General features: G+C 34.6%; 3 protein-coding genes across 3 annotated transcripts; 1 reads left to right on the top strand and 2 right to left on the bottom strand.

Annotated features, from left to right (window-relative positions):
* Nucleotides 1–1,116: 1,116 nt before the first annotated feature.
* On the bottom strand, nucleotides 1,117–5,044 carry TRIADDRAFT_57258 (uncharacterized protein; the record flags this gene model as incomplete). Its single annotated transcript, XM_002113241.1, has 7 exons — nucleotides 1,117–1,293; nucleotides 1,450–1,640; nucleotides 2,540–2,605; nucleotides 2,792–3,035; nucleotides 3,194–3,285; nucleotides 4,351–4,405; nucleotides 4,895–5,044. 7 exons carry the CDS (start codon nucleotides 5,042–5,044, stop codon nucleotides 1,117–1,119), a joined length of 975 nt encoding a protein of 324 aa, XP_002113277.1.
* Nucleotides 5,045–6,781: 1,737 nt separating this feature from the next.
* TRIADDRAFT_57257 (uncharacterized protein) lies at nucleotides 6,782–9,261 on the top strand (the record flags this gene model as incomplete). The annotated part of the gene is made up of 9 exons (XM_002113594.1): nucleotides 6,782–6,872; nucleotides 7,409–7,533; nucleotides 7,709–7,786; nucleotides 7,969–8,015; nucleotides 8,108–8,169; nucleotides 8,261–8,640; nucleotides 8,737–8,886; nucleotides 8,977–9,057; nucleotides 9,139–9,261. The coding sequence occupies 9 exons, from the start codon at nucleotides 6,782–6,784 to the stop codon at nucleotides 9,259–9,261; spliced, it is 1,137 nt and encodes a 378-aa protein (XP_002113630.1).
* Nucleotides 9,262–12,026: 2,765 nt separating this feature from the next.
* On the bottom strand, nucleotides 12,027–14,447 carry TRIADDRAFT_57256 (uncharacterized protein; the record flags this gene model as incomplete). Its single annotated transcript, XM_002113240.1, has 3 exons — nucleotides 12,027–12,184; nucleotides 12,575–12,776; nucleotides 13,596–14,447. 3 exons carry the CDS (start codon nucleotides 14,445–14,447, stop codon nucleotides 12,027–12,029), a joined length of 1,212 nt encoding a protein of 403 aa, XP_002113276.1.
* Between the last annotated feature and the right edge of the window lie 398 nt (nucleotides 14,448–14,845).

Genomic DNA, 14,845 nt, shown 5'->3' with positions numbered 1-14,845 from the left:
GTGATAACTCCCCTGTTTCCAACTCGCTAAAAAAGTTGTATTATTGAATAGTATAAAATTATATTTAGCAAAATACAGTACAACTTTAAAGGAAATAAAAATTTTCTGATCTAATCAACAAGAGGTTTGATAATTGATTAATTATGATTAGTCTTGAAGCCTAGTTTGGTGTCTGTGAGAATGAGTTGCTTTTTCTATAACATTTACGTCATGAAATCTCGACTTGGGCGTTATTTCGTTTCAGAAATACCATGCACCTCCTTTCAGATTATAAAACTTGCTGTAAAGTATCGTCAGTCATCACATATCCATCTTTTCATTGTGACAGTACAAGTTTATTGTTAAGTAATTTTAACAAACATGTTTACTTTTCTAAGCAAGAAGAACTGTTCTACACTAATTATAATTTTGTGTTAGAATATTCTTATGCAGTTATATATACAAATAAATTCATTTTTTCCAATGTTTACTGTATGGGAAATATTGCATTGTACCACGTACATGTATCAGTTAATTTGTTTTACTATAAAAAACTCACAGCCAATAATAAAATTAGATAATCCGTACATAACGTAAGTACGTATTATTGCATGATATAGAATCTAGTTACAATGTGAAAGTTGACTTTTTGTATCATACCCAGTGCATACACATCATCGTGTCTTGGCATAGTATAGTACAGTACAATGCCTAGTTGACTACAGAATGAAGTGCGCCAAACTTTCGAACCGGGCAAGCATTCCAGACGCTGCGCCGTTTATAGAAATAAAATATCTTCCAGTGCTTATATTCTTGTGATTGTACATTGTACATTATATTGTGCAGTAAAAGCGCTGCATAATTATAACATAATTTAATTTGATTTACAAGGCTTTACCCAGTACAGAAATATAATATAGTAGGCACTGACGCACTTACTAATCGTTGCAAGGTTAAATTAAATTCACTCGCTTTACAGTATCCCAAATTTCAATAACATATAACATTACCTTTAAAATTTTTGAACAAATATACTTGTATTTACAGTCCCAAGTATATATTCATGAAAACTGGTAATATCACATGTAAATATATAGCATCTTCGTGAAGCAGTTATTAATTTTTAACTTTAAAAATTTAATAACTTTGAATTCCATCCTCATCACTGTCGATAGCTTCAGTAAAAGAAGATGATAGCAAAACTTTGGCTTTTGGCCTACCAAAGGATCCAGCGAGGATGATGAAACCTAATACTACAACCAGGGCAACGTAACTACAATACTGCAAACGTATGAATATCACATTTCGAGCTTCCTGTAATTTTGAGGAGTAAAAGACAAATATGAAATGAAATGGCGAATAAAACGACAATTACCCTAAATAGATTACGTAACATAGTGCCAATTTACTAACAATAACAAGAAATACTCTAAGATGTCAAAACTGCAGATTGATAGCAAGATAACGTACTTTTGAAATCCAGACAGTCAAATGCTCATCGTAGTGATGATTAATATTGCCAATAAATGTATAATATTCCGTACAGTTATGCTTGCAATCTAATGAAGAATCTGGTATCGCAAATATGGAGTAGTTTGTTGGAAATACACGACAAAATGTCGAGTCATAATACGATCTGTTAGATAAAAAAAAGGTAAATCCTGTATTGAGGAGTTTAATCAATTTAAAAATTAAGTATACATAAGATTAGATATAATATCGCAAATACAGATTATGAAAGGCTAATTAGGAAGCTACAAGTGAAGTAGAAATAAACTAGTAGTAGTTATATGAATAGATTATTGGCTACAATAGTTAGAAGCGAAGTCCGAGTAATTTTTAATCATACACCGAAATTAAGCATAAGTCTGATGATTAGTTACTCTTAATGAAAGACAAATTCCGACCTGCTAGAAGATAGCCAAGTTTCAGGCACTGTCAATACTGCGCAAGACTTGAACTCTGCTCCGTTGCCATCTGAAAAAAAATTTCAAGGTAGATATTATTCCAACTATTACCGAAACATCCAATAACTCCAATATAAACTTGATATTGTACATGTTGACGTGTCAGCAGTTAAGAATTATTATCGATAAATCTCTCAGTCTGCTAAGTAAGACAATAGATTACAATCGGTTTGTCGATCAACAAAATGGGTGCCGTATCGTGATGATGATCTCAGGTAGTTTGCATCGCGACTACAGAGTCGAAAATTTAAATCCATTATTGTAAACAGTAAAGTGATGTACAGTACAGCGAAACTAAAACAGGATACAAAATCTAAAGCCGAATATTTTAATTCTATTCAATGTTAGCAGATAGACTTGCGACAATTTTATTCTAGAGATCAATTTCGCTGTTGATACACCCAATGCCATATATTGATCGCAAATTAGCAATAACCACAATACAGGCACGCATAATCTCGTGTAATTTGCTAATAAGATCATGGTATGTGACAACTATTATAAAATAATTGCCTACTTATCATCCATTTTGCTATCAGTGCTCAACATCAAGATGTATGATTAGGAGTATTCAGTTATTTCTTAATACCAACCTGAAAGATTTTTATTTATGTCACCGAGGAAGAGAGTTACAGTAAAATTTAGCGATGGAAATTCACCTAATAAAAAGGAAGAGAGTTTTATATCGCCGCCTATTAGCATTTTAACGGCAATAGTAACAGATTCACTGTATCACCATATACTGTACTTTATAAGTGAATGCAAGAAATTAGTGATATCAATTGGTAACAATTCAACCTTGACTAAAAAAGATAACTGACAGGCATAGAAAAAGATTGGCTTACTAAATAATCTATTATCCAGTATCGACATGGGCAAGATAGTTTTGACGGCTTTATGCTGGAAATGTCGCAAGCCAAAGCTACGACAACAATTTCTAACGGTGAAGGTTAAAGGGAGAGAAACATTAACAGCGGGGACGTTCGTTTTATTGATCACGACATTATTGGGAACAATAAGTCCATCGACTCGATCCGTCGTTAGGTCCAACTTCTGATGGCTTAATTTGTGGATTATTTCATTCCAGTTCTAAAATAATTAAACGATAATATCAAAATCAATATACTATAAACAAAAAAAGTTATCTTTTAAAATACATCCATCGATACTGTATGCAGGTACGTCGAGACCACGTTCTGTCAAAACTAGATGACCGCCGCATACTATACTTTACTTGATACTAGTACCTGTAGTCTGTATAAACAGACTTTAATTATTGTGAATTGCGCTTGTACTATAGCTTTGACGAATATTTCCAACGTGCTAACATTTGTACTACCTAGGACAGAGAATAGCTATGATAGGAGCTGTATGGTTAGGGCTTGCAAGTGTTAGAAAGGCTTACTGTATGTTATACAGACACTTTACGGTCTAATCCCCTATCCAGGGTATCAAAGTTGGGGGGAATTTTGAATTAATTCAGGAAGGGTGGGATAGAATTAATTACTCGTACGGTAGACAGTCTACCTTTAACATGGTAGCCTGTTTATAACCGGCACAACCAAGTACATCAGGTAGAAAGCGTGGCAAGAGGTTTGTATACGCTCTACTCTGTGATTCATTGGAAGATAAAATATTCCTCTTCCGTTTGCTTGTAAATTATTGAAATCGGGTCGAAAGCAAAAGTACAACTGCGTGTGCCTTGTATATCTTCCAAGTTTAGAAAACTGTATAAACTCTACTGTACTACTCGAGTGTGCTGTATGGCGTCGTTGTACAGCTCAATGATACTCTTGTATTTTCTGTGGGTCCTGTACAGTGCCAGTACCGAATCGCTCTCATACCAGTAGTAATAATACAATAATCAAAATAAAATAATAAAAAACAAGTCGTTGAGCCTTTTACATTTCACCATTGAATTTTAGACATTTACTGTATTGAAATCACTTTGGGATAGCCATCCTTATATTTAGCTCTGTGAAATGATTCGCAGATCACTTGCGATAACTGTAATTGGAGAATGGCTATGCTCTATGTAGAATTTTCTAATTTGAAAATAATTCATAGACTCCGTTGTGAATAGAAATGGGAGCGCTGCTAAAATTGCATTGTCATACTAGCCAAGATCCTTCCACCCAAACATGCGTCCAGTCCATGGCCACAGCGCCAGAAAATGGAAGGGTACGGTACAGTACAGTATGCGTTATGGTGTACTGTATGGTGGGGTAAAAAAAGGCATAAACTTTTTTCCACTCGACAGTGCAGTAGTACTAGTAAAGGACTTTGAGAAAAATATCTTGAGCAGGCTGATTGAAGGTTAACACAGCAAGCAGTGGGCTCCAATATCAAATTTATGACAACTTAACACTAAGACTTGAGAAAAAATGGATTCATGTATTCCTACCGATCATTTTAAAGCAATTTTCATGTTCAACAAAGAAGTAGCGAGGTTTGCCGTTCTGCAATACGGTAAAATGAATTGAAAATAAAAAATAATAAAATAGCCCCGTGTGTAATCCAGTTGGATATTCTTATTTGATCGTATACTGGATTGTCCACGATATGTTGATCAATGAATTGATTTGTCAAAGGAAGAAAACGGAACGCTATGTGTACTTGGACGCCTATTCTAAATTCTTTTCGTTCCATACTGCTTGCTTGACATAGTATGGATCTGAAGATAATTGATGATCATTCTGAATTAACTTCAAGCGTTCAAATGCTAATCTGCTACAGTCAACACTATATACAGTAATGTGGACAAGTCAAAGGGATCGAAAGAAGCCCATTCTCAAGTATTCAGTCATCATTGAAATATCATGATGATTCGTTGTGACTTGTAGCCATGGATGATCCATTCGTAGTGTGACAAAAGGGATACTATGGGAACAAGGTTGTGATACTGGGTTTGCCATCATTTGATTGAAAATTAGCGATCACTACATTACCTTAAAATCAGGATTGGCAAATTCGCTGTGATCGATCACGCATCCAAGAAGCAGTAACGAAAAGGCCAAGGTGAATAAAAAAATGGAGAATAAAACAATCGGGGGTTTATTGGAGAATTCTCCAGCAAGCCGACGAAGAAATGTTGCCATGATCGTGGCAAGAATAGCTGGCAAAGAGAGAATTCGCGTGAGAACGGCTAGTTTGACGATTATCTTTGATGTGGATGATACCGGCAGTGAACAACAATTTTGACAGGTGACAGTACAGCGTAGTTTCAGTTTGTTCACACTTGACAGTACAGTACAGTACGCTACTGCAGACTGAGTGAGTACACTGTAGAGTACGGTAGTTAAGTCCGGATGGTTGAACACACGACGATAAGCAGCAGAACTGTCGATCGCCTGAAGTCAACAGTTACTCAGTGTAACAATATACTGGGCTGGCCCGGATCAGACTGGACCGGATCAGATTGGACTTCACCGTATTGTGCCGTAGCAACCATACAGTACTCAGTGTGACAATATACTGGGCTGGACCGGATCAGACTGGACTTCACCGTATTGTGACGTAGCAACTATACAGTACTCAGTGTAACAATATACTGTACTGGGCTGGACCGGATCGGACTGGACCAGACTGGACTTCACCGTACAGTATTGTGCCGTAGCAACTATACTGTACTGTACTGTACTGTACAGCACTATACACTGTACAGTACAGTGCTATGCATTGTGTATCCGTATCAAGAATGATGGGAATGAATACTGTACTGTACAGTACAGTACAGTGCTATGCATTGTGTATCCGTATCAGGAATGATGGGAATGAATGGGTGGGGCTAGATGGGACCGGGACCGAGATTGCCAGGCGTTGTGACTAGTTGCCAGTCTTGTGACTAATTGTTTCGAAAGAAGAGAGGGACGGACTAGACAGTGGACACGGGCGAAAGCGGGCAAAAATGTGCAGGCCGACTTTTTTGCAGTCATTTTACACTACGCTAAGACTGTAACCGTACACCATGCTGTACAAAACCAACCTGGCAGCTCATTGGCAGCACAGTTGAAATAACCAGCAAATAAGTCGGCTTTCACATCGCTAGTACAGCCAACGATCGTGTCGTGTTTCTCTTCTTTCCAGTAGTCCCTGCTATCAACAAGCGAGTGATTGCCTTTGCCTGCATATCAGCTGTTGGCTTGATTTTCTACAGTACATACAGTTGAAATGACCAGCCAAAAAATCGGCCTTCACATCGCCAGTACAGCCAACGATCGTGTCGTGTTTCTCTTCTTTCCAGTAGTCCCTGCTGTGAACAAGCTCGTGATTGCCATTGCCTCCAAATCAGCTGTTGGCTTGGTTTTCTACAGGGTAGTATACGGTTTCACTACTGTAGCGATCAGAAAAATGATACAGTAAACAACCGCCTCTGGCGAATCTCATCGCTCTCACTTTCGCATAGCCTGGTCGCAACGAGTCCCGAGAGCGATGGATGATGGCCATACAGTCTACTGGATCACTACACAAGAGTATACTGTTACGACCAACACCAACTAGGGATTGCAACCCGTGGGAAATTTGTGACCCGGGTACCCGTTTCATACCATCAATATAAAAATTGGCCGGGTACCCGGGCAATTTACCCGAGTCTGGAAACAGATCTAGACGGACGGAAAACAGACTATAAAATTAGACAGTAATACTGTACAGTACAGTACAGTACAATAGTGTACAGTGTACAGTATTGTACTGTAGGATTTGCTGAAAGCGATGGTGTGGCTCAGGGGCTGCTGCTTGTGCAATCTTTTGCTCAGCTCGACCACCTCGTTTCTTGCCCTTTTCGTCATAGGATAACAGTAGTAGTTCTTGGAATAACATCATTCCATCCTAGTATGGATGTTCTACTCTATTTTAGCCGGAGATGCCTCCATCCAAGACATCACCAGGCGAGCTGTATTTTTACTGCTGTCAATCAATTTCAGGGTTAGCACATTAAGAAATATTGAAATCATGTAGTATTGATAGTCCATGTTGCAATTGTATCTAAGCATGATTGGGAGCTACACGCATACGAAATAATAATAATTAATAATGACAACTATCAAGATTGAGGCAGCAATTTCATTTTTTCCCTTGATTCAATGATTTAATCGCTTCATGTAACGATTGCCTTATTAATATGTCCCTCTATAGGAGGAATCCGCTCTACAATAACAACAAGCGTGCAATATGTCAATTTGAATAATTGTAAAATTAAGGATTTGGACGATAATCAGATAGTGCCAATCATAGGTGAACCTGAAATAAATTAATCATATACTGCAACTGTATTGGTATGGAGCTAGATGAGCTTAGACTATGCGATTTAATTGTGTTAAAATGCGACTGTAATAAAACGTGTTCTCAATATGCCCTATCTTGGTACAAGATATTCCTATTTTCCTTACTGACTGTTGCAGGATAATACCAAGGTTTTCTACTACGATAACTTCTACTAAATAACTTCATCCAATTTCTAGATCCTAAAATTACTGTTGCGCCAAAACCACGACAGCCACATTCGCCCAAGATTTTAAAAGTTGCATTACTAGGAGAACCTAATGCTGGCAAATCGACACTAACTAATGTACTCGTAGGAAGAAAGGTACCATGTTATTATTGACTACTTCTCATCATGGATAATTAATCAATTTTTGTTTTCATCCTTCACTATGCCAATAATCCGTACATTCAATGAACCTATTCATTAACGTCAATCAATCGTGGACTAAAACAGTGATTATATGGTAAACTGACTAACAATACTGTATTACGATCAGGTTGTTCCTGTTTGTCGCAAGCCACAAACTACTCGTGAACGCTCTTCTGGTATCATAACGTTCGGATCTACACAAATAGTCAGTAACTTAGCATTAAGGATTCATTGGCTTTGCACTGATAGATTTATTAACTAGTAAGAGTGCTCTAATTGTGAACTATGCACGAAATTGATTAGTTACTAAATAATGCTGTAGAATGTCATAATCAATAGCTAATGTTATATGTCTAAAATACTCCAATTATACTTAAACTATGATAGGTTTTGGTAGACAGTCCTGGTACATTATCTAGGGACATTAGAAGAAAGTAAGCGTTTAAATATCTTTACCTTGGCATCATCTAATAAGCTAATTTGCTATCGTTTAAGAATTTATATTGTTATTTATCTAATACGACAGATATTATATGTCAAAAGCACTAGCAACTGGACCTCGAGATTGTGCAACCGATGCTGATTTGCGTAGGAATAAATAGAATATACAGTATAACTTTCATCAGTGAATAGGATATTTTGTGAGGCAAATCTTGATTGAATTTTTTATGTGCTGCAGTTGCAGTGCTAGTTGATGTAGGTAATAAACGCACACGAGATCATTTATCTGAAGAGATTTTAGAAATTTTACATGAATTCGATACTATTCCATCGGTACTGGTACTGAATAAAGTTGACGTCATTCGTAAAGAGATTTTATTGGATTTAATTGATAAACTAACAGATAATTATCAAGAAACTAAACCAACTATTAAATTAAAAGAGCCTACGATTAAACTTGCACCAAAGAAGAAAAGTTATATTATTGTTGATGAGTCAATTAAAAATGCTGATAACTCTCTAAAAAAGCAATCCGTCCGTAAAAATGGTGGATGGAAAAACTTTAAAGAAGTATTTATGATATCGGCTCGGACTGGCGACGGCGTTGATATGCTGCAGGTACTCATCACTAGTTATTGCTTCTATCAACTAAACTTCAGTAATTATCTGGAATTAAATATGGAATTTAATCCCAGTTTATAACCTTTTCAACAGGAATACCTTGTTTCGCAAGCAAAACCTGGTAATTGGCAATATAATATGAAACAGCTGACCTCACTTTCACCTTCGCGATTTGTCGAAGAAATAATTCGAGAAAAACTGTTAGGTCACTTGCCGCATGATTTACCATATATTTTAAAGCAGGTATATAGTATCTATAAGTGTAGCCGCTAATCATAATTATTAAATCCTTATGTAATTCTTAACCTTATTTGATTTATTCTTGATCATTAGAGCAATCTATTTTGGCACTTATCAGATAACGGCACTTTAAGGATTCATCAATCAATTGATTGCAGAAGAAATGGTCAAATGGTAAGGCATTAAATGTCTATTTATGATATACGTATAAGCTAGATTTATACTTATAAGTGCATATCAAATGCCATATTGTAGTCCATTGTCATTGGACCTCGTGGTAAAGTAATTAGGACGATCTCTGAAGAGGCCAAGGCTGATTTAGAAGAGGCATTCGGTTGTCCTGTTGAGTTACTGGTCAAAGTTCGATTACGAAAGTAGACATGATTTTAAAATTTTTTAATTTAATTTAAAAGAACACGAACGAATTTATTATCTGCTGCACTATATATGTTAAATACATCTCCTACTTACTTGATCGACTGCTCGTCGATTAAGAAGTATGGCTTATCAAAGAATCTGCATTAGTCACTTGTTATTATGATTATAAAAGTACTACAACATTGATAAGGTTGCTTTAAATTAAACTACTATATATTTTTGGAATAATTTTATGCGAATAAAAGTCTAAGAATTTCATTTGTTATCTAACACATACAGAATTGTAATAAAATATACAGTATGTGGTTATAAGTAACGGAGGAACTGGTCCTCAATCGTATGAATTTTCAATGACCGCTTGCAAACACTAATGCGAAACGCTGCAGACTTGCGTGGACAAGCAATGATAACCATCATTAAAGCATTTATCTGAGTTATAAAATTATTGTTATGTATCCTTTTAATTACAATACTGTATATAGCATTATATGCATTAGTATGTGCTTTCTGGCCGTTATATTCCTCTCAATCTTCATATGCGAATAACCTAGATAGGATCAGATAAATTGATCAGTAGCAGTCTCGATGTTATTGGCTCTCAGTATCATGTCATCCATCCCTCCCTTAAAAAACTCTCACCTTTTATATCCTCGATGGTGTATTATACCGTAACACTTGGAAGTCCTAACCATTAAAGGTTCTTCCTTATGGTGCTAACATAGCTATTGTATCATAGGTACTGCACTAATCTTAGCACTTTCGAAGTGCCAGTACAATCAGTGGCATAAGCCTGTTTGTGCAGACTGGATGTACTAGGGATCATTAAAGCTGTATAAACTATTGAAGATGAAATAGCGAAACAAGTGTACAGTGTACGCTATATAAATGGATCTATTAGCATTAGAGCTTAACTCGTGACATTTACAAAGATAACATCTCAATCTTCTTGTCGGCAGTATGTAGAAGATAATAAGTGAATCGTGTAGTAAATTTGTAAGTACACATTATACTATATCGAAGTATAGAGAGGGAAAGCGATATATGTTATGGGCTCTTAACAGCTATCATTATGCAAGAACGTTGCAATACGGACTCTCAATATTTAAGCCTCATATTCTAAAAATAAGTATGCGTTAGTATACCAGTGCATTAATATATAATACCTTATCATGTACCATATCTCGATTTCTTGATTTTTAATAAGTCAGATCCACTAAATTCACAAAGCTTAAGACTCATCCTAAGGGCTATATTCTTTATATGTTTACTTCTTAATATTTTAATTGTATAAAAATTGCAACCGCTAATGCTAAACAACGAGCGGTTGCAAATCATTATAATACCTTGGATGATCTGTCCAAAATTAGACCACAAACGATACCCGTAGAATAATTATAATTATTCTTTAAAACATTTAATATAATAAAGTAAAATTAGACCATGAACGATACCCTTAGAATAACTATAATCATTCTTTAAAACATTTAATATAATAAAGTAAAATTGTTTCAGTTGAATAATTACGATCGGAAACGAAATAAAATGATATACGAGTATAACTAATTATAAAGCCAATTGCAATTGTAATTCTTTCGTACGGAAGTCAGCTCGGAATCTCCAGCTACAATATTGTCTTGGCTATAACTTTCGGTCAAAAAGCTATGTGAGAAATGATCTCATAAATAAGAACGTTGGCAATAGTAAGGATGCTTTTATTAAAATTCTAACTGCATGATTACAGATTTAGTACAGCTGGTGGCACTTGGATTCGGAAATAGTAATTTCACACGATAAAATACATGGAAATTATCAAATACATTTTTAACTTAACCCTTAATATCAATATCTCACTGATTCACTGCACACTATCTCCGTAAAGCAATTTAGTAAGAAAGTATCAAGTCTAATATTAGCATTAATTTAGAGATACTACAAGATCACGTTGCTGTATTTCAATGAGTAAGGAAAATATTATGCAATATACAAAAGGATAATCCATCAGTTACAATAAGAATATGACATTGACTTTTACACATATGCATAATTGCCAACTGCATTATTATGTAAGGCTTACATATTGATGATATTTTTTGGTTGCTTTACGATATTTTCAGAGCTGTTCCGTATTACATTTCAAAATGTAAATGATTAGACAGTAGGGATGACAGAAAAAATTATACTTACTCTATGACAATGGTACATGAATTAACGAAGCTGATTGCTTTTATGATTAATTTAATCACGAACAGCAGCTCGCATGTAAGATATACGTAAATAATTATACGGAATGAGAAACTGAGAAATTTACTTTTATTCCTAATACTGCAGCAACGACAGAAAAGACAAGGTTTGCTTTAATGGTGATTCTGTATAAATACACGAAACTGATAATCTTGTTCTATTATCAGCAATATTCAGGAACAGTTTTGCCTATCTTAAGCTATAAATGATTAAATGATACCTGAATGTTAATAAAATTATTTTACTAACATATACCAGTATTTAGTAATAACAGAAAAAACACTTCTTATCTACGACACTGGACGAATGTTTATTATTTAACATAATTATGGTTTATGATGTTTATCAGTTCCTGTGTTTAAGCTAAATCATAACAGTACTGACACGGGAGTATTGCAAAGGTTAGAATGAGCTTTCTTGAATACTTCCTACCATAATTTGATATAGAATTCTACTACTAGAGAAGACAGGCATAAACTTTTCTAGCAGTCATTAAGTCAAATTAAGCCAGCAAGGAATCCTAATTAAAACGATGTTATTTCTTCAGGTACTCTCTGTTGCTTAGTTCGATTAGCAACAATGGAACATGACTTTGATGAAAGTCTAGAAATGGTCGTCTTAGTAAAAGTACTTGATTTAAGATCGTGTGCAGCTTCCACACAGTAACGTTCATTATCCACAACTAAAAATTTAATTATAACAAAATAGTGATTTAAAATAAATGATAGAGAACAAAATTCATTTAATGTTGGATCGTTGCACTATATTACACATTAAAAATGAGTATAACCCTGGGTACTGTACGTTAATAATAAATTTTTTCAGAAAAATTTCGATGTGATGGTAGCTTATAGTAAAATGATGTTATTTCATTTCATGACGGTATTACAATCACTATTCAAAAATGATTACAAGTAAATTAATTTCAGTAAGATATGATCTATCGGAGTAATGATGATTAAAATTAGAAGCCTTGAGACACGCGGTAATATCAAATAATTTAACTATTTGCAGTAGTTAATTGTGAGGTAAGTTAGTAAAAAGGGAGTTATAGGCTTATTTTTTGTTGTACCTTTAATATCTTTTGAGGAGCGAAATGTCATAATTCGGACAGATTTCTTGAGAAAGTATAAGTAGTAAGTTCGATATTGCTTCCTGGCCATCCCATAGGCTATAGGATTTAAGGACATATTTAGCCATACAAATAGATTAAAAATCCATATCTCGGCTCGTAGCGGAAGGCGAACACCAAATGAGCTAACAACCCCATAAATCTGATCATCATAAAAGATGTTCGAATCGAAACAATTAATTAATTGGTGTATAAAAATGATTAGAAAATGGTAATAGTATCTAATTAACAAACATAGAAGCAAAATCTGTTGTTTCTAATGGAACGTTAAGCATTACTAAAACCCATGATCTAAATATTACAAGGTGATAATTAATTTCTATTTTAGAATACAATGAATCACTACCTATCCATTACTGTAGTACTTAATCATCAACCTCACTTTATCAATTAATATGTGCGCCATAATTATCATTAGATATAACTCCATCCAGGAGTGGTTTAAAATCTAAACTACCTACTTTAAATAGGTGAATTTATATGCAATCGCATAAATTACAAGTAGTAATGTGCCGTCACTATACGATATAGTGTAATAGTACGAAGAAATAAGTAGAACAAGCACTATTGAAATGGTACGAATGAGAGCATTCCTAAATTAATTGATTAGTCATTGTATCCAGCTACACAAAGACTAGCTCTATACCACGGTACTAGATACATGTGTATTCTTATATCCAATCAATATAATTGTATAGGTAAAGGAAGTTACCATAGGTTTTGCGAAATAGATAGGAAATTTTTATGTTTAGTTATTAAAATTATTTTAGTTGCAGATAATTTTGTCGAAATTGTATAGGTTAATTTTAATTAATGGTAGCCAGGATACTACTGTACTAGTGCAAATAGCCTATGTCCTCATCTCTAACTATAGTATTTAACTGTAAAGTTATTTAATTGAAGGGCTTATACAAAATGATTTTAGTTTAGCAAATTATTCTGATCAACTTATTAATCTTACCACGTAGGGAGCATAAGCCAATAATGCTAAGACTGAGATGAAAATCATCAACTTACAAAGTGGACAATAATTAATAACTTTATTCAAGTATAATTCGTTTCCTTTATCTTGCATAATTTTGCAACGCTGACTGAGTAAACTTACTACTTGCCCATTCATACAGACCAACGTTATAACTAAAATGGCAACAACAATAGTGACAATAGCATTAGCAATAAATGATCCTAGTCTAGACTGAGTATTTGTACCATTAGCTAAAATATTAAATTGGCCAAATTGAATGTAGCAAATCATTCCATGTCTATCAATTGGTCCATAATGGACTGCTCCTAGAAAACTCGGAACTATGACACCAGTAATAATAACGAGACTTGCAATGATAATAGCTTTTCGAATAACTCTTTTATTAATACGAATACGATGCAAGAATGGACTAGTAATAGCTAATCGCCGCTCCATAGCCATTAATACTACAACGGTAAGCGAACCAACATTGAAAAAAACGCGAGCCATACCGACTATCTTGCAAAGTAATTTATAGCCGTCAATACTTTGATATGAGATTGCAAATGGAATAATCGCAACTGGAGAAACGAATAAACAGTTGCATATATCATAGGTGGCTAATGCTTGAATTAAAATATCATTTTGAACACGCACTTTCTTCATTCTAATCGCTAGTAAAGTTAATGTATCACCAATGATGGCCATTAACGATAAAATAGTGAAGAGTACATATTCCGGTAGATAAATTAACGTCGGTAGATTTAATACAGCACTAGCGCTCCTTGATGAATTCCAAGAGCTATTAGGTGTCGCCATAGATAGACTCAAATTCTCAGTTGATTCCATAGTTGTACGCGTAGATGGTAGTTAATATCGGTAAGATGAAAGTTGGAATTTGGCTATGCTTGTACACTGTCACTAATATATAAATTGATTAGAACGATGACTTTGCATTTTTTATTCCATCGCTTAAATAGATTGTGAAAGTATGAACATTGGTGCCCACACTTTTCATCTAAATCGATTCAATCGAAAATGATAAAAATAGCCGAAAGAAAACAATTATCAAAGGAACCGTCGGATATAAATATTGCATAAATAAAGCTATCATCGTGAACTTAGTAAAACACATGTGCAGATAATTAATTATTTATGAATTATTATTATACTACACTATCGATAGACTAATTTTCGCGAATCCTTCTTCAAGATACTGTCAACTGTTGCATACTAGTAAATATCAA

This window comes from Trichoplax adhaerens, genomic scaffold, assembly GCF_000150275.1.
Source record: "Trichoplax adhaerens TRIADscaffold_6 genomic scaffold, whole genome shotgun sequence".
NCBI classification, from domain to species: Eukaryota; Metazoa; Placozoa; class Uniplacotomia; order Trichoplacea; family Trichoplacidae; genus Trichoplax; species Trichoplax adhaerens.
The sequence above is the reverse complement of the archived record's forward strand: the minus strand, read 5'-3'. Positions and strand labels throughout refer to the sequence as shown.